General features: G+C 38.6%; 1 protein-coding gene across 2 annotated transcripts; it reads right to left on the bottom strand.

Annotated features, from left to right (window-relative positions):
• Positions 1 to 5,858: 5,858 nt before the first annotated feature.
• On the bottom strand, positions 5,859 to 17,583 carry mepcea (methylphosphate capping enzyme a). Of its 2 annotated transcripts, none has more exons than XM_007239637.3 (6): positions 17,185 to 17,583; positions 16,802 to 16,979; positions 13,149 to 15,200; positions 8,491 to 8,709; positions 7,939 to 8,062; positions 5,859 to 6,600 (listed from the first exon to the last, which is right to left on the bottom strand). In XM_007239637.3, exons 3-6 carry the CDS (start codon positions 15,147 to 15,149, stop codon positions 6,548 to 6,550), a joined length of 2,397 nt encoding a protein of 798 aa, XP_007239699.3. In that variant the 5' UTR covers positions 15,150 to 15,200; positions 16,802 to 16,979; positions 17,185 to 17,583; the 3' UTR covers positions 5,859 to 6,547. The 2 variants fall into 2 exon arrangements, with proteins under 2 accessions (XP_007239699.3, XP_007239698.3); XM_007239636.4 differs by having other exon boundaries at positions 16,873 to 16,979; positions 17,185 to 17,581.
• Between the last annotated feature and the right edge of the window lie 3,627 nt (positions 17,584 to 21,210).

Genomic DNA, 21,210 nt, shown 5'->3' with positions numbered 1-21,210 from the left:
CCTACCTACCTACCTACCTATCTACCTACCTATCAACCTATCTACCAACCTATCTACCAATCTACCTACCTACCTACCAATCTATCTATCTACCAACCTACCAATCTACCTACCTACAAACCTACCTACCTACCTACCTACTTACCTACCTACCTACCTACCTACCTACCTACCTATCTACCTACCTATCAACCTATCTACCTACCTACCAATCTATCTACCAATCTACCTACCGACCTATTAACCTAATCTATCTATCTACCAACCAACGTACTTACCTACCTACCAATCTACCTACCTACCGACCTACTGACCTATCTACCAACCTACCAATCGACCTACCACACTAACTATTTACCTACCAATCTACATTAAAGTCCAGTCATGCAAGAAAACGAACAATTCTAATAATAATACTGTGAATAATACGGGAAATTGTCAGGATGTTACAAAATATGATGATATAAATGTTTGGCCCTACCTGCGCAGCATTACTAGCGTATCTCAGGTCAGTCCTCTGTTTATAGGGGTGGTTTTAATGTTTTGGCGGTGTGTGAGGGAGTACTGCAGCAGGCAGGGTTTGGGTGTAAAGGTGAGGTGAAGCTCAGTCAGCTGGTTCTGCTGCAGCGAGCAGAACTCCTCCAGAATACAAAGAACCGACACCAGAGCCCAGATCACTGCAGATTCATCCACTTCACAGAACAAAACACACAGTGTGGAGCTGCATCTGCTGCACCTACTGCATCTACTGCATCTGCTGCATCTACTGCACCTGCTGCACCTACTGCATCGGCTGCACCTACTGCATCCGCTGCATCTACTGCACCTACTGCATCTACTGCACCTACTGCATCTACTGCACCTACTGCTCTACTGCACCTACTGCATCTACTGGATCTGCTGCATCTACTGCACCTACTTCATCTACTACATCTACTGCACCTGCTGCACCTACTGCATCGGCTGCACCTACTGCATCCGCTGCATCTACTGCATCCGCTGCATCTACTGCACCTACTGCATCTACTGCACCTACTGCTCTACTGCACCTACTGCATCTACTGGATCTGCTGCATTTTCTGCACCTACTGCAACTGCTGCATCTACTGCACCTACTGTATCTACTGCAACTACTGCATCTGCTGCATCTACTACATCTACTGCACCTGCTGCACCTACTGCATTGGCTGCACCTACTGCATCTGCTGCATCTACTGCACCTACTGCATCCGCTGCATCTACTGCACCTACTGCTCTACTGCACCTACTACATCTACTACATCTACTGCACCTGCTGCACCTACTGCATCCGCTGCATCTGCTGCATCTACTGCACCTACTGCATCCGCTGCATCTACTGCACCTACTGCATCTGCTGCATCTACTGCACCTACTGCATCTGCTGCATCTACTGCATCTACTGCACCTACTGCATCTGCTGCATCTAATATTTAACATCTAATAAATAACAATAAAACAATAGATTGCAATAAAAAAACGGCTTTTGGGTAATGTCTTGTTCTGATAACAGACTGGGAGGATTTGGGTTATCTAACGTTTATATTAACTGCTGCCAAAAATCTCTATAAAATGTAAAGATATATTATTTTAATAAAAGAACACCATTGTAGGAAGTTCTTTCAGTAGACAAAAAAGTAGACACTTTTTTTTTATGTAAATCAGAATTGACATGCCAATAATGATAATAATAATCAAATCTGTTGTTATATTATTGTAAAATCAGGTGATAACTGATCAGTTTTTGTTGTATCATGTTTAGGTTGTTTGGTCACCTGGATTTAACTAAAAATAAACATAAGTACAGAAAAATATATATATATATATATTTTTGTGATAAACTGTAATTCCACAAATGTTTTTCTAAGTCACTATAGGGTGGGCTTTGATTCATTTTAGCATTCATTTTAGCATTTAGCAAAAATGTGTTTATAATGTGATTATAATGTGATAATGACAGTTTTATTTATCTGTATATGATGGTTGATTTATTCATGTTTATCCATACACTTCTTAATAAACCTCATCAAAACAGCTTCCACTCTCTATTATCACACAATCAATAAAACATCACTTATAACCAATAATCAATAACAGCACTGATCTCCTAATCTCTAATCAAGTGAATAAAGAGTGTTTGTTGTTTGTTTAGATATCTAGAACATTATCCAGAACCTCTTTTGTGTAAAAATCTCACCTGTTTAGCTGAAACGGAACCTGAACACCTGAATATATCCTGTTACATCACTGAGAAAACTGAGGAAAAGCAATGAAACAGCGGCGCCATGTGACCATTTAGAGAAGTGCAATCCTTATTTAATCTACTGGCCACTTTATAAGAAACACCTACCTACTCTTACTGGCCACTTTATTAGAAACACCTACCTACTCTTACTGGCCACTTTATTAGAAACACCTACCCACGCTTATTGGCCACTTTATCAGAAACACCTACCTACACTTACTGGCCACTTTATTAGAAACACCTACCAACCCTTACTGGACACTTTATCGGAAACACCCACCAACCCTTACAGGCCAGTTTATTAGAAACACCTCTCAACTCTTCCTGGCCACTTTATTAGAAACACCTACCACCAACCCTTACTGGCCACTTTATTAGAAACACCTACCTACACTTACTGGCCACTTTATTAGAAACATCTACCAACCCTTACTGGCCACTTTATTAGAAACACCTACCACTAACCCTTACTGGCCACTTTATTAGAAACACCTACCCACGCTTATTGGCCACTTTATCAGAAACACCTACCTACACTTACTGGCCACTTTATTAGAAACACCTACCACTAACCCTTACTGGCCACTTTATTAGAAACACCTCCCAACCCTTACTGGCCACTTTATTAGAAACACCTACCACTAACCCTTACTGGCCACTTTATTAGAAACAGCTACCAACCCTTACTGGCCACTTTATTGGAAACACCTTCCAACTCTTACTGGCCACTTTATTGGAAACACCTTCCAACCCTTACTGGCCACTTTATTAGAAACACCTATCAACTCTTACTGGCCACTTTATTAGAAACACCTACCTACACTCACTGGACACTTCCAACTCTTACTGGCCACTTTATTGGAAACACCTTCCAACCCTTACTGGCCACTTTATTGGAAACACCTTCCAACTCTTACTGGCCACTTTATTGGAAACACCTTCCAACCCTTACTGGCCACTTTATTGGAAACACCTTCCAACTTTTACTGGCCACTTTATTAGAAACACCTCCCAACCCTTACTGGCCACTTTATTGGAAACACCTACCACTAACCCTTACTGGCCACTTTATTAGAAACACCTACCACTAACCCTTACTGGCCACTTTATTAGAAACACCTACCAACCCTTACTGGCCACTTTATTGGAAACACCTTCCAATTCTTACTGGCCACTTTATTGGAAACACCTTCCAACCCTTACTGGCCACTTTATTGGAAACACCTCTCAATCTTTACTGGCCACTTTATTAGAAACTCCTACCAACTCTTACTGGACACTTTATTAGAAACACCTACCAACTCTTACTGGCCACTTTATTGGAAACACCTTCCAACTCTTACTGGCCACTTTATTGGAAACACCTTCCAACCCTTACTGGCCACTTTATTAGAAACACCTCCCAACCCTTACTGGCAACTTTATTAGAAACACCTACCACTAACCCTTACTGGCCACTTTATTAGAAACACCTACCAACTCTTACTGGCCACTTTATTGGAAACACCTTCCAACTCTTACTGGCCACTTTATTAGAAACACCTCCCAACCCTTACTGGCAACTTTATTAGAAACACCTACCACTAACCCTTACTGGCCACTTTATTAGAAACACCTACCAACCCTTACTGGCCACTTTACTGGAAACACCTTCCAACTCTTACTGGCCACTTTATTGGAAACACCTTCCAACCCTTACTGGCCACTTTATTAGAAACACCTATCAACTCTTACTGGCCACTTAATCAGAAACTCCTACCAACTCTTACTGGACACTTTATTAGAAACACCTACCTACACTCACTGGACACTTTATTAGAAACACCTACCAACTCTTACTGGCCACTTTATTGGAAACACCTTCCAACTCTTACTGGCCACTTTATTGGAAACACCTCTCAATCCTTACTGGCCACTTTATTAGAAACACCTACCTACACTCACTGGACACTTTATTAGAAACACCTACCAACTCTTACTGGCCACTTTATTGGAAACACCTTCCAACCCTTACTGGCCACTTTATTGGAAACACCTCTCAATCCTTACTGGCCACTATATTGGAAACACCTTCCAACTCTTACTGGCCACTTTATTGGAAACACCTACCTACACTCACTGGACACTTTATTAGAAACTCCTACCAACTCTTACTGGCCACTTTATTGGAAACACCTTCCAACTCTTACTGGCCACTTTATTGGAAACACCTACCTACACTCACTGGACACTTTATTAGAAACTCCTACCAACCCTTACTGGCCACTTTATTGGAAACACCTTCCAACTCTTACTGGCCACTTTATTGGAAACACCTACCTACACTCACTGGACACTTTATTAGAAACACCTCTCAATCCTTACTGGCCACTTTATTAGAAACACCTACCTACACTCACTGGACACTTTATTAGAAACACCTACCAACTCTTACTGGCCACTTTATTGGAAACACCTTCCAACTCTTACTGGCCACTTTATTGGAAACACCTCTCAATCCTTACTGGCCACTTTATTAGAAACACCTCTCAATCCTCACTGGCCACTTTATTAGAAACACCTACCACTAACCCTTACTGGCCACTTTATTGGAAACACCTCTCAACCCTTACTGGCCACTTTATTGAAAACACCTACCAACCCTTACTTGCCACTTTATTAGAAACACCTACCTAGAACGTTCTTGGTTGTATGTAACCATAACGATACTCTACTGGTAGTTAAATGTTAAATTATATATTTTTTTTACCTCTATCTGTATAATTTTAAATACAACCAGTTGCTAAGCAACAACAGTGGACATCACTGGTTGCTAAGCAAATTCAACTGTGACAGTACAACAATAACATTCTAGCAGTAGTAACAGTATAGCAACCGTTGCTTAGAAACAAGAAAAAAAAAGTTTTTACTTAGTAGCCAGTAAAACAATCGTTGTTGCTTAGCAATCAACAAAGCGGTCCCTGTTGTTGCTTAGCAACCTGTATAATCACAATTGGTATTGCTTAGCAGCCAGAAAAGCAACCATTTAAACAACCAGTAAATTCAGGATTGGTGTTCCTGAGCATCCATTAAGGCAAGCCATGTTGCCTAGCAACAACCAGTGAATTCACAACTGTCATTGCTTAGCAACCAGCAAGCAAGCCCAAAATGGTAAAAAAAAAAATGGTGCTTCGTAGCCCCAAGTAAAGTAACCCCAGTTGTTGCTTAGCAACAGAGAATGCATAGTTTTGCTTGGTAGCCAGTAAAGTGACAATCACAGTTGCTTAGCAACTGGAAAAGTACCACTGTGGTTGCTTAGGAATCAGATTGAGTGGGCGGAGTCAGAGAAATAAACATTGGCGTACCCAAGTTTGGATAAAATGTATTTTAAAGTTATTTTGTGTTCATATTTATACATGTCATTTCCTGTGGACAGATTCAGTTTAATTGTGTTTTTATAACATGACAGATTTACTTTTCTTTTTCCCAAAACTTGACTTAAATCCCATTATTTCACCTTATTTACAGCGATGTATTGATTTGTAACCCCTGTATGGTGACAAACGTCTTTATTAATTATTTGAATCCAGTTCACACAGTAATAAAAAGAAGCAGATTCCAGAAAGTGGCTTTATTATTATTGTAAGTGTGAAGAAAACGCTGAGATTTAAAGAGGTCAGAACAAAAAGAAGGCAGATTAGGGCATGTGATGTCATATATAAAGATAACGTAAAAGATAACGGTCTGTTTTAGATCAGATTTCACTATTAAACCAAGGAAAACAAAAAATAACTCAAAGAATAACAGAAAACAAAATAAAAAAAAACTGGAAAAACTAAAGCAGGAGTAAACATTACCAACTTGGTGAACCAGAGTGAAGAGCACAAACCAACAGAAACGCCTCAAAACGAACACAAAAAAAACAGATTATTCAAAAAACACAAAATTAAGGATTTTGCAGAAACAAAAATTCAACAAGTTCAGTTTAAAAAGCTCATTTCCCCACACTGTTCTGTAACAAAGGCGTTGTTTCCAGCCCATTTAATTCCAGTCTCTGCTTCTTTATAACTCTCTGGACATCCAATTATGCAACAGAACGCTGTAGACACGCCCCCAGTGGTCCCTCTGCACCAATCAAAAATCAGCGAGATTTAAAAGAGTTCCACAAAGAGGCCAAAAGCTGCCTTGATACCAAACTCAATCAATTAATCAGATCCAATCAGCTGCAGAGATCCCAGCGATACCTCGTTAAACAACCTCGTCAAAGGAACTCGTTAAAGGAGCTGGGCGGGTCTGAAGACGTCGTCACTTCTGAGGGGCGGGGCCTTTGTGAAACAGGTAGATGGGCCTCTGAAAACCTGCAGGTAAAAAAACATTAATACTGTAATTAATGCTAACGATTTGTCGCACAATTCAATTTCTCACTATATTTGGCATTTTATTCATGCAATTTCTTGAAAAATGAAAATGAAATTAAAAATGCACTTTATATAAATGCTCCCTGCACTGTGGTGTTTTATTTCTCTATTAAATCACTTGTTTATTTAGGCAACTGAAATGATCATTGTCTAAGCGGACAGTAAAACAGGAAATATTAACTCAATACTACAGTACTAAAAATGCGGATTATAAGCACATTATGTGACATTAGTAAGGAACAGGGGTGTCACTATGGGGTAAATAAGTTTAATAAAGCTGAGCTTAGTAAACAAAACTGTCATTCTTAAATAATAAAACATTTTCTTTAAGTTAAACGAGTGCTGTATGTTAATCTACACAGATTACTGAAAACTGTTTATTTGGGTGAGTAAAGAGCTTCTGTTTATTTACAGTAAGGCTGGGTGCAGCAGCATTAGCATTGGTGGCTAACTGTTAGTGCTAGCCATGCTTAGCACTAGTAAATGCCGCTCGATAGCTTTACACTGAGGAACCCCGAGTGTTCCAGTAACCCAGGGCGATATTAGATATTACTAGCGGTTCGTCCCACGTAGCTTGTTTTAACACAGTAAACACGATAAATACTCACCTCTGAACGGCCAAAGAGCTAGCGGTTACAGGCTAATGCTAATGCTGCACCAGCATTGATAGCCAGGGTTAGCAGCAGGCTACAGGCCGATAATACTAACCTCTGAACTGCAAAAGAACTAGCGCTTATCATGGTTAGTGGCTAATGCTAATACTGCTCCAGCAGTGCTAGTCAGGCTTAGCAGCAGGCTACAGTCCAATATACTTGCCTCTGAATGGCGAAAGAGATAACTAGCATTTAGCAATGTTAGCAGTTAATGCTGCTCCAGCAGTGCTAGCCTAGGTTATCAGCAGGCTACAGTCCAATATTCTCACCTCTGAACGAGAAAAGAGCTAGCGCTAAACACCTTTAGCAGCTAATGCTAATGCTGCTCCATTATTGGTGCTGGAGAACTAAACTGAAACTCCTGTATAACTCTGTACTTCAGTGGAGTGACTTCACTGCTTTTTTTTACTTTTATATAAAAATAACTGTCTCTTTGCTTACGCCCACTGGCTCACCGGCTCACCGGTCTGCACTAACAGGATTGCAACCTCTAGAGTTCAACCAATGCAACTACATAACGTTTAATAAACAAAATTAAAATTAATTTGCAGGTAGAAACAAATGTTACTCTAACATTAAAATTAAGTTAATCAATATACAGAAAAATAAATGTATAAAAAATGACCTCTGGATAAATTGCTGGGGGTTCCGATGAGCTCATAGCTGGAGAATCCCACCTCACTGATCAGATACGTGGAAAACTGCTCTGGTTTTAAACAAATGCTGTAATAATTCTTAGTAATCGTCTCCTGAAAAACAAAAAACAGAAAAAAAGCATTATAGAGCATTATAAGCCCCCTACGCTTCCTGTAGTGTATTACAGTCTGTCAGAATGAGCGTGTTGTGAATCATATGAACATTATAGAGCATTATAGAGCGCCCCCTACGCTTCCTGTAGTGTATTACAGTCAGTCAGAATGTGCGTGTTGTGGATCATATGAACATTATAGAGCATTATAGCGCACCCCTACGCTTCCTGTAGTGTATTACAGTCTGTCAGAATGAGCGTGTTGTGGATCATATGAACATTATACAGCATTATAGAGCGCCCCCTACACTTCCTGTAGTGTATTACAGTCAGTCAGAATAAGCGTGTTGTGGATTATATGAACATTATAGAGCGTTATAGAGCACCCCTATGCTTCCTGTAGTGTATATTGTGTGTGTGTGTGTGTACCGTGAGTTTTTTCCTCTTGCTGTAGGAGTTCCAGGGCTGGGGTTCGAGGATGAAGGTGCCGCCGGGTCGTAGGTGACGGTAAACTCGGTGAAACAGACGTTTCAGTCCGACGTCCCCCCAGTTCAGGTGAACCCACTTAGTTACACTCAAACACAGAATCACATCAAACTCCTCCCTCTGAGTCACCAGCAGCAAATCACTGTCCAGTACATAATTACCCTACAGAGAGAGGCAGAGAGAGAGAGACATGGTAAGAAAGACATGGCGAGCGAGAGCAGGAGCAAGAACAAGGCAAGAGAAAGAGAGATAGAGAGAGACAAGGTGAGAGATAGTGAGAAAAAGACAAGGCGAAAGAGAGCAAGAGAGAGATAATGCGAGGGAGAGCGAAAGAGACAAGACGGAAATAGCAGGAGCGACAAGGAGAGAGATACAAGGGGAGGTGTAGTGAGAGACAAGGCAAGAGAGACACAGAAAGAGAGTGAGAGAGCGAGAGAGCAAGACAAGGCAAGAGAGACAATAAGAGAGAAAGAGAAAGAGATAGAGAGATAGAGAGAGACAAACAGAGAGAGATGTGTAGAGAGAGAGAGAGAAGAAGATCCAAGAAAAAAAAGACAAGGTGGGAGAGAGTGAGAGAGCATAGTGATAAGGAGAGAGAGACAAGGTAAGGTATAGCGAGAGAGAATGCAAAAGAGAGAGCGAGAGCGAACGACAAGGCAGGAGAGAGCAAGAGAGAGAAAAGACAAGACATAGTGAGAGCGACATGGAGAGAGAGACAAGGTGAGGTATAGTGAGATAGACAAGGTGAGAGAGAGAGACAGAAAGAGAGAGACAAGGTGAAGGATAGTGAGAGACAAGGTGAGAGAGTGAAAGACAAAGCAAGAAAGAGCGAGACAATGTGAGAGAGAGAGAGAGAGAGAGAGAGAGAGGGCAAAACAAGGCGAGAGAGAGAGAAAGAAAGACAAGGAGAGAGAAAGTGAGACAAGGTGAGGGATAGATAGATAGATAGACAAGGTAAGAGAGAGCAAGAGAAGGCGAGAGACAGCGACAGAGAAAGAGACAAGGCGAGAGAGCAAGAGCGAGACAAGGCAAGAGAAAGCGAGATAAAGAGAGATAGAGGGGGACAAGGTGAGAGATAGTGAGAAAAAGAAAAGACAGGAGAGAGCAAGAGAGACAAGGAGAGAGAGGGGAAAAAGAGAAAATGTGAGACAAGGTCAGGTACAGTAAGAAAGACAAGGAAAGAGAGAGAGAGAGAGACAGAAAGAGTGAGACAAGGTGAAGGATAGTGAGAGACAAGGTGAGAGAAAGACAAAGCAAGAAAGGGTGAGACAATGTAAGAGAGAGACAATAAGAGAGAAAATGCGAAAAAGAGAGAGAGCGGGTGAGACAAGGCGAGAGAGAAAGAAAGAAAGACAAGGCAAAAGAGACACAGACAGAGAGTGAGACAAGGTGAGAGAGAGAGAGATAAAGAGAAAGAGAGAGAGAGATAGTGAGATAAAGAGAGAGAGAGAGAGTGAGATAAAGAGAAAGAGAGTATAATAAACAGTGTTTGTTATTATAATAATACAGGATTTGCAGTTCTGTACACAAAACCATTCAAACCAGTATTATTCACACACACCCACAAACTACACACACACTACACAGCACACACACTACACAGCACACACACTACACAGCACACACACTACACACACTACACACTACACAGCACACACACTACACAGCACACACACTACACACACTACACACTACACAGCACACACACTACACACACTACACACACTACACAGCACACACACTACACACACACACTACACACTATTATCATGTGTATATGGTAGTGTAAATGCTGGTATAAGATTAAAGCTACAGAAACAGAAAACAGTACAGAGTAACAGCTCATATACTGTAACCTACACACATACAGCACCAGTTCTTCTCTAATCATTCATTTAATGTGTTTTTTCTTTCTTTTTATGATTTTCTTTACATTGTAAATTAAATATTAAATACTATATTAAAGCTCTAAATGAACAAATGCTGAATAATGTTCAATAATGAACCTGAATATGTTTCAGATTGAGATTTTACATTTCATTCGTAAAGTCTGGAGGAAGAGAGGAGAGGTCTAGTGTGAAGTTTCCACCAATCAGTGATGGTTTGGAGAGTCATGTCTGTCATCTGCTGGTGTTGATCCACTGTGTTTTATTATCAAGTCTAAAGTCAGTGCAGTTTTGTTTTCCCACAAAATCTTACAGCACTTCATATCTTACAGCTTCCCTCTGCTGAGAACTACTTTTATAGAGATGCAGATTTCATTTTCCAGCAGGACTTCTAGAACACTGCCCACACTGCTTAGCAAAAGTACCAATTGATCTTACATAATAAAATACCCTAATTTTCTATTTTCTGAGACACTGATTTTGTCATCACTGGCTCTGGCTTTGAATCAGTTTCTCTGATGTTGCTATTTATAGGTTTATGTTTGAGTAAAATGAACATTGTTGTTTTATTCTATAAACTACAGACAACATTTCTCCTAAATTCCACATAAAAATATTAAATATTGTCATTTAGAGCATTCATTTATTTTATTTGTAGAAAATGAGAAATGGCTGAAATAACAAAAAAATGCAAAGATAATAATCAAATAATGCAAAGAAAACAAGTTCATATTCATAAAGTTTTAAGAGTTCAGACATCAATATTTGGTGGAATAACCCTGGTTTTAAATGCATGTTCTCCTCCACCAGTCTTACACACTGCTTTTGGATAACTTTATGCTGCTTTACTCCTGGTGTAAAAATTCAAGCAGTTCAGTTTGGTGGTTTGATGGTTTGTGATCATCCATCTTCCTCTTGATTATATTCCAGAGATTTTTAATTTGCTAAAATCAAAGAAACTAAAACCTGTATAGTTTATATATATATATATATATATATATATATATATATATATATATATATATATATATATATATATATATATATATTACAATAAAACTCATCAAAAAAAACCCTAAATACAACACCCAACCAAACATCCCTGACCCCTCCTAGCCTGAACAGCAGGTTCTGATGGAGGACCTTCAGAGTGACCCTTCAGAACAGCATGTGTGTACTTCACCAACCACTCCTTCCTCCCTCACACACTTACACTACTAAACACATCTACAATCTGAAGTAGAAATTTTATTTTACATAGTAAATGAACAGTGAAGTGATCTATCAGATTATGAAGGAACACATAGTGAATCATGTAGTAACTTAAAAACAGTGTTAAACAAACCTAAATACTCTGTGAAGAAGCTTTTAGATGCTCTTATCTGGGGAGCAAGCTCTTCTATCCTTTCCTGGGGCAGTACTGATGAGTGCCAGTTCCATCATTATAATAATGTTTTTGATGCTCTTTGAGATGAATGCACTTGAGGATACTTTCAAAGTTCTTGAAATGCTTGTTTTTTTCTTTTTTTCTTTATTTAGTTGAGTAGTTGTTTCTTCTCATAATCTGGATTCGAACATTACTCAAATATTCACTATTCACTGTATACCTGTAACTCTACCTCTTCACTACTTTACTTTAACTGATGCTCTCAAACACTTTATTAAGAGACAAGAAATTCAAGTAATTAACTCTTGATGAGTTCAGCACAGCTGTTAACTGAAAGCCTGAATTCCAGGTGACTCTACCTCATAAAACTGACTGAAAAAATGCATAATTTCATATGATTTTCTTTATAGTTTGGATGAGTTTAGTATTAATCGACAATACAGAATATTTTAAAATAATGTGAAACTTGACTGGTACTGTATATCAGGTGGTTTATATTGTTATTGTTCTCTGGATTTTGGCTAAATGATGTAAAACAAATGAAATATTCAACTATAATAATGACATTTCAACCAAAACTTCAGTTGTCTATGATTATATATAGTTATATATAATTATTTATTGTTTGTTGTATTTTTTTGTATTATTTTTGGTAAGGTACTGAATCTGAAACTTTTAGAACAATTTTATCATCATGTATGATACTCTTATAATATTACATTATATTAAGGTAATAAATGAATAACCCTTGTTTGATTTTTTTGATTTTTTCTATAATTATTTAATTTATTATTAATTTTATTAATTTTATTATATTATTACTTATTTATGTATTTATTTTAATACCCTGAAATATTGTGATTTTACAATGTGATGTTATAGGAACAAATCGCACAGCCCTGCTATTGGCAAAACATCTAAAGGGAATAGCCAAGCTCTGTCTCATTAGCAATAGGTGCAATATATGTGTATATATAGTGGCTTGCAAAAGTATTCATACCCCTTGAACTTTTTTTTTTTTCTCATTTTGTCCTCCACAAGGATTTTGTCCAAAATCACAAGGATTTTATTTAGGGGTTTCATAGAAAACTGAAGACTTTTGCACATCACACTTTTCTGATTTTTTTTTTTTTGGAAAAACCATGTATCACGTTCCTTTCACTTCCCAATTATGTACTATTTTGTGTTGGTTTATTGCTTAAAATCTGGATAAAATACGTTCAAGTTTGCGGTTGTAAGGTGACAACATGTGCAAAGGTTCCAGGGGTATGAATACTTTTGCAAGGCACTGTATGCATGGGGCTAAACTGTGGCTTTAAGACACTTACCTTGACGAAGGAGACGTTGGCAGGGAAGTTCCCAGGTGACGGAGGCTTTGTATCTGGGAGTGGAGGAGCAGCGATTGGTCCTCTGGAGATCCGGAGTGAGACGGGGAATACACAATTCCCATTGGAGGAAGAGGCTGAGGAGGCGGAGACAGCTTCTTCTTCTCCTTTCGTTTTTTTAGCATCTCCATCGACTCCATCTTCTGACCTTTTTTCCACCACCTTTTCTCTTCTTTCCACCATCTCCTCCTCTTCCTTCACACCATCCTTTTCCCCTTCCTGTCCTTCTTTATCTACTTCCATGTCTACAGGACTTTCCGATTTGTAGTTTTTCTCCAAACTTGTAGTTTCAGGTTTCTCCGCCTTGTCGCCGCTCTCGTCCTTCTCGCCAGAGCGTGACTTCATCACGTGCATCTCCGACAGAAAGTACAGGATGTTCTTTCGAGCTGCATGGATCAGAGAACCATCTATATCCAAACCAACAATGCGTGAAGGTCGCCAGTTCATGGCTATAGACAAGGTGAGGCGGCCAGTGTTGCAACCAAGGTCCAGAACTTCCTTCCCTCTGAACCACTCGGGTTTGAGCGTCCGCAGTCGAGGATCTTCCGTTAAACCCGGGTTTCGATAACCGTAATATTTGTCGTAGTTGCCATATTGGAATTTCTTCTTCTTCTGCTGCTGCTGTTGGTGGTGGTGCTGTTGGTTGGGTTTCTGTTGGTTCTTCTGATTCTTCCTCTGGTTTGGATGCTGTTGCTGGATTGACTGAAGACCTGTACCTTGGTTGCGGTTGGCTTGAGGTTGGCCTACACCAGAAGAAGAAGAAGAAGTAAAAGTAGAAGTAGAACCACTAGAAGTAGTAGTAATAGTAGTAGCTTTGTTGGCTTTGTCGCAGTAGGTAGCACCAAAGTTCTCAGACTTGCTAGAAGTGCGTTTGCGCTTACGTTGACGGTGGGAAGCAGGTACGGCAGGTGTTGCAGTAGGCGAGATGGTTGTAGAAGGTGTTGGATTGGAGGTATCCAACACTGGTGCACCACTTGTTGGCCTCTCGTCTCGTTTCGAATCGCCGCCATCTGTGGAAGAGTTTAGTGCACTCGAACATTGAGCTTCTTGGGTTGAAATAGAGTTTGATTCTAAAGCTTCCTTCTCTGGAGGTTCAGAAGCCACACAATCCAAAGGAGGTTCTGAGGACGTTGACGTCAACATCATCTCCGTCTCAGACTTACCTTTCTCAGCCTCAGAAAAGTCACCAATTTGGGGTAACACACCACCTTCAACCCCTTTACCACCACTTCCACCAACGCCTATAATACCGTGATGCCTGTTGCGATGTCGTCTCCTACCTCCACCTCCACCACCACTTTTCAGTGGAGACAGAAGAAGCCCTTCGTCGCCGGCCGTCGAGGAGTTCAGGTTCAGAGGGTCGGTGATGTCTCTCGGAATCAGGATCTCCACAGGGTCCCTGTTCTTCACTGGAAGTGGTGACGATTTCGGCGTCTCGGCATTGAGTGCCTGGTTGACCTCTTCGTCCAACATACTGTTGAGATTCAACGGATCGAAGATGTTCCCACCCAAATAGAAGTTGGTGGGTAGAACCGACTCGCTCTCAGAGTTGGCACGGCGCCGGCGTTTGCCGAACACCGGGTGCTTGAAGCCGCTGCTCATGGTGCTGCGACGCTTGTTCAGCTTCTGCTGGGATTTGGGCTGCTGGACGCCGTTCTGGATTTGGGTGGAGGAATCAGGTCCTGTATGATTATCAATGTTGTCGTTTCCATGTTTCTCAGGTTCCTGAAGTTCCTGAAGTTCCTCAGGTTCTTCAGATCCTCGATCAGCAGGGCTATGAGTCCCTTCCTGCTTGGAGATGCATTTCTCCAAAGGTTGCTGATGGTTTTCAGAGCATTTCTCTAAAAGTTGAGTGGGCCGTTGAGGCGGTGGGGGTAAGGAGGCGTCGCCTGGACGCTCGCTAGGTAAAACAGTCTCTTTATCGTCAACAGACATCTCAATCATCTTCCAATCAGTACAGTTCAAGGTGGTAGAGTTGAAGGATCAGACATTGATCTGAAACAATAAGGAAAAGGTAAGAGTTTAAACAGTAGAGCATATGTTTTGATTTAAGTTTGATTTATGGTTTAGCTGGTCGACTCGCCTAACCAACTTAACCAAGTCCACTGCTACTCAACCTGGTCAAACGTTGATCAGTTTCGTTACGCTAGTTTATCAGTTTAGTTGAGACATTTTTTAAAGACAACAATATTTAATAGCTTGACCAGGTTGAACTAAAGACCATCTAAACCACGAAAACCAAACAAAACTAGTAAAAACTAGCGAAACGTTTCAGCAGGGTTATATAATAAACATACTCTGAGACATAGAAAGATAGATAGACAAATAGGTACAGCTAGGTATAGCTAGATATTATATATAGAGCAGGATTAACATTACCTTAACATATACATAATACATACATAGAGGATATATGGATTGACATATAGACAGACAGAGAGACAAACAGACAGACAAATAAAGACATAGACAGACAAATAGGTAGAAGATACAGATAAATAGCCAAGTAGATAAGTCAAGAACACAGGCAGACAAAGGAGACAGACAAAAATAATCAGATAGAAAAATAGACAAAGACAAAAATAGATAGACAGGTAGACAGATATATACAGACATAAACAGACAAGTAGATAGATACATAAATACAGAGACAAATATACATAAAGACAAGTAGAAAAGGACAGACAGACAGACAAACAGAAACAAATAGATTGACAGACAGGTAGACAAACAAAGTAGACAGACAAATAAATAGACAGGGAAAAAAAGACAAGTAGACAGATATACAGACAAATAGACAAGTAGACAGAGAGATAAACAGACAGACAAGTAGATATACAAGTAGACAGACAGATACATAAACAGATAAATAAATAGACAAGGACAAACAATTAGATAGACAAGTAGACAGACAGATAAAGACAGACAATAGACAGATAGACAGATACATAGACACACAAATAGACAGATAAACAAATATACAGATAGACAGCCATACAGACAGACAGGCTTAAACTGACAGGTAGATAGACAGAAATTGACAGTTAGACATGGGCTGAGAAATGGACAAATAAATAGACAGATACAGTCTGATAGACAATAGAGAGATAAACAAAGACAAAAATAGATAGACAGATAAATAGATAGACAGCTAAACAAGGACAGATAGATAAATAAAACAGACAAGAAGTTAAACAGATAAACTGACAGACAGACAAAAAATAGACAAATAAAGATAGCAAAAATAGCAAATAGTCAGACAAACAGATGACAGACAGACAGACAGACAGAGATACATAAATAAACAAGTAGATAGACAGATACATAGACAAGGGCAGATCAATAAATAGACAAAAAGATAAGACATAAGTGGACAGATAAAGAAAGATAGACAAATACACAAATAGACTGACAGACAAATAGATAAACAGATAAACAAATATACAGATAATCAGACAAATAAGACAGATAGGCAGGTAGACAAGTAGATATGCAGACAGACAGACAGATAAACACACTACAAACCCAGATGTTTGACCCCAGTCTTCCTGCTTCCCCCACAGTAATATGAAGTATATATGTATAATATATTATACCTGTAAGAATCGCAGCTGGAAGCAGCAGAAAGCAGAAATCGTTGAGTTTACGTCTGAAAGCATGGACCCACCTTTCCTGTGCGAAGCTCCGCCTCCCGGACGCCGCGAATTTGCATGGTCACGCCTCCACTCATGACACTCATGAATAAGTCATGAGCACAGACACACATATCCTGAGCTGTAAAAAAAAAATTAAATAAATAAACAAACAGAAAAATACTAATAATACAAAATACACAATGCTGAGGATCAGTCCCAATAAGCGTCTTAAGTCTTCTGCTAGAGAGGCGTGACTGCAGAGAAAAACATACAGAAACAACCAAATAAACAAACAAAATAAATTAATAAATACAACAAAATTAATTTGAGAAGATTTGGAATACCTCAAAAATAAAGCTCAATAAACGCTGCCCAGTTCCCTTTTAAATATGCATATAAATATGGATTAAATGTATCTGTGTGTAAATTATAGATTAATAGTTATTAATAAATTAGTTATTAATGTTTTGCTGTTTTATTTTGTTGGTTAAACTCCTCTATCTCTCTCCTATCAGAACTTTCCGCTCAGCTGCAGAACCTCGCTCTGGCGGACGGGAGGCGGTTCTGTGACTTATATACTCCCAAAACGCGGACTACGCGATGACGAGCAGCTACATCAGCCAATAATCAATCAGATTTCGCCTAACGTGCAGCTTTTAGACCAATAGCGAGCCGCAAAGGGCGGGATTAACCTAGTTTTTCACGTTTTAGGTGCCCTAGTGGGCGCCTGAGTGAAATGAAGCTATATGTATGAATACAGCTGGAATAAATATTAAAAAACGCAACAAAACTTACGTTTAAAATATATAAGCTTATATAAGGATAGATTTAACGTTTGTTATGTGTATTAAGTCGTAAAAAGTCTTAGATTGTCATATAACGTTATGTATTTATACGTTTTCGCGCCTTCTTACAGGCAAAGAGTGAATTGGCTGGCTAAGCTAAAATAAGATAAGCTAAGCTAAGCTATGCTAACCAGCTAAATGAGCACAAAAGCCGTTTTTAAAGAATTTTAAAGCGTTTTAAACAGTTTTAACGCGGTTTACTCGCATTCCTGGCAAATAACTGATATTTATTACAGGGTAACGGTTGTTATTTAACATGTATAATCAATAAATATGATCAAATTTATCTGTAGCTATATGAATCTGTTTAGTTCCCGCCCCCGCTGAATGTAGCCCAGCTAGTTGATGGACCAGATTAGATGGAACTATGGGAAATGTAGTTTTTCACGTGTTGAAGCCACATAGAATGGTTTCTAACCAAAATAACTGATTAAATCACACGTTTTAAGGCTTTTTAACAGCGTACATTTATTAATTCGTCAAGTAGGAATCATTCAAACATGTTTAGTTCAGTTTAATAACTTGACTAAACTAAAACACTTAATTAAAAAGGGAGAAATATTACTGTTTTTATATGCACATTCACAACCAAAATCACTAAATTAGCAACATTGACTCTCTAATAGCGATTATTTTCGTTGATCAGTCGTTTTAATGGTTAAAATCAACAGGTTGCAGGAAAAAAATAGTTAATAAGTGTTATCTAAAAGATTTTCTTAAAGGATATCATCAAAAACCCTTAAATCATCCCTTAAATATTGAAATTTCCTTGTATTCCCTTAAATTCCTTGACGCTCTGTTCCCTTTATATTATTGAAGAGACACCAAACCTCCTCACCTTAACTCATGAAAAACTGAGTATATTGATGATTTTTTTAGAGTAATGCAATGTAATTACAAAAAGGAGAAACGTTGCCTTTTTAAAATTGCTAAATATAGCAACAAAATCACTAAATTACTCTTACATTGATGTTCAGTAAACGGTTATTTTTGTTGGTCAGTCGTTGTCATGGTTACTGTGGAATTTAAGTGCAGTAAAAACTCAGTTACTGCAGTAAAAAAAAATCCTTTACCGTTTCTGCTTGGTTAAGTGAACCACAAAGGATCTAACCAAGATAACTGAATAAATCACTCGTTTTAAGGCTTTTCTGGTGATTTTTTTGTCAGTAAATCAGTAAATTATATCAGAGATTTTTAAGCTTTGCTCTGGATCTCAGTGTCCGGTTCCATAAAACACCTGAAGTTAATTGTCTCCTTCAGCATCGCTGTTTATACATGCACGTTTACATCCATGTGGGTTAGGGAGATTTTTGTACCCACTTTAAAAAATTAATCCATTAAAATAAGCTACGCTATGCTAAGCTAAGCTATGCTAACCAGCTAAATGAGCACAAAACCCGCTTTTAAATAATTTTTTAAAATTAAATTAAAATTAAATTCTACTTAAAAGTCACTAAATTTAGTGACAAAATCAAGTGGTGTTCTGGTAATGTCACTAACATCAATAATTCAATTTTTTTAGTAATTTTGGAAGCGATACTTTCAACTAAAGGTGGGCAATACCGGGAATTTTGTAAAAGCAGGTAAAAGCAGGGCGTGTACTGCTGATGTTGATACAGATATCTATAATATTTTTAACATTTAAGCTTTGGGATAGAATTTCACCGAACATTATGATCACGCCAAACTAAATACTTTATTATCACAATCAATATTTTTGTTTAGAAACAATTAAACAGTAACAAAACAACATTTTTTTTTTATTTGAGGTAGAAAGGAGAAACCACACTAGAAAAATAAAATAAAAATTCTCCCCTCACTAGACATCTTTTCTAGTTCTTTCTTTCTTTGTTTCGTTTTTCAAATATAATTATTTGTCAGTGTAAACACCCTCCATGATCACTCAGACCTGCATTGACCAACAGTTGCATCAGCATCATGAGCTCTACAGCGAGTGAACCGGGTCTAAACTCCACAGATCTAACTTTAGGCTGTTTATTGTTGGACTGAAATGTGTTCAGGCCCATTTTAATAGAGCAGCAGAGTGACGTCAGATAACAGTAAGATATCAGATCCATAAATAGACTCTAAATACAGAACTCAGAATCTCGAGTCAGTGTGGCTCTACTTTGCTGGACATCAATAAATACAATTTATTATCGAAAGTATTGTGAAACCTTTATTGTGCTCTTTAATCACCGTTTATTATGAAATTAAAAAGGCAATAAACAATAAAACCCTGAACAATATTTTTTCCATTGATAACTAAATTGTGTTCCTCTAAAGTAATGAAATAATTTTTAATAAAACATTTCCTAAACTATAAAAAACGTTTTTATTGTGGTGATAATTTCTGCCTCTGCAGCTCCTCTCAGGTTCAGCTGTGCTGATATAGGCGAGGATGATGTTTCACAATATGCAGATCAGTCAATCAATAATCCCTCCCCCCTGATGACGTCCAATCATCTGCGTCTCACCGCTGTCAGAGGTACACTGCTCAGCACCAATCAGCTGTGCCTTCTGCCCCACCCCTAAACCCATACATCACCCAGTGCTGCTCCCAAACTCCAAGATGGAGTCAGCAAAAATCAGGGGGTTTAGTGGTCCTTTAAGGGTATTAAACAGTGTTTATCCTGCTTTTATTGGAGTAACTGATATACTATAAAAACTTTATACTTTATTTTAAAACACAAAACTAATGGAGAGAGCCAGAAGATAACATAAACACGAGTGGTCAGGATGTCATAATATCCGACCTACCAACTCCATATCAATCATTTAGTATCTGGAGACAATCAAACTAACTGGAGACACCACATAAATTACTTAGCAACACCATAGCAACCACTTAGAAACTGCATAGAAGCCACCGGAGCTACCAAAACAACCGCATAGTGACTCCATATCAACCATCAGGGGTATTAAAAGAGTTTATCATGCTTTTATTCATGTGTAACATTACACAAAGTGTTCCAGGACCGTTCTGAAAATGTGTGATGTAATAAAAGTTATCATCACAACATTAGTAGAATGTTATGGAATACAAACGTTATGGAAACATTAAAAGTAACATTCCCAAAGCTACAATTTAAAACAAGTACAACAACACTGTTATCAGAATCCTCCTCAGGGAGGCTCCTCCCACTAGTTACTGACAGAATCCAGATAGATCATTCCTGCAGCCGGCAAAATATAAACCTTCAGAAACTTCATGAGGAAACCAAAAAATAAAGGAGAGACAGAGGAAGAAGATAGATAGATAGATAGATAGATAGATAGATAGATAGATAGATAGATAGATAGATAGATAGATAGATAGAAAGATAGAAAGATAGATAGATAGAAAGATAGAAAGATAGATAGATAGATAGATAATTAAGCAATTTTATATTAAAATGCTTTACACATGCTCGCTTCACCTAAATTGCAAGCAATATAAACAGCTTACATGGTTAATATTTGCCCTTTACCTTTCTTATGTTACATTTCTTTTAAAAAGTGCTACTCTTTTTTTATTAGTTTTTA

Source organism: Astyanax mexicanus, chromosome 1, assembly GCF_023375975.1.
Source record: "Astyanax mexicanus isolate ESR-SI-001 chromosome 1, AstMex3_surface, whole genome shotgun sequence".
Classification (NCBI taxonomy): Eukaryota; Metazoa; Chordata; class Actinopteri; order Characiformes; family Acestrorhamphidae; genus Astyanax; species Astyanax mexicanus.
This window is presented reverse-complemented; position numbering and strand designations above follow the sequence as displayed.

Coding starts and splice junctions, on each gene's coding strand:
- mepcea (XM_007239637.3), bottom strand. CDS start 15,149: ATGATTGAGATGTCTGTTGACGATAAAGAGACTGTTTTACCTAGCGAG. Junction 8,710..13,148: donor CCAACGTCTCCTTCGTCAAG/GTAAGTGTCTTA, acceptor CTCTCTCTGTAG/GGTAATTATGTACTGGACAG. Junction 8,063..8,490: donor GCAAGAGGAAAAAACTCACG/GTACACACACAC, acceptor TTTGTTTTTCAG/GAGACGATTACTAAGAATTA.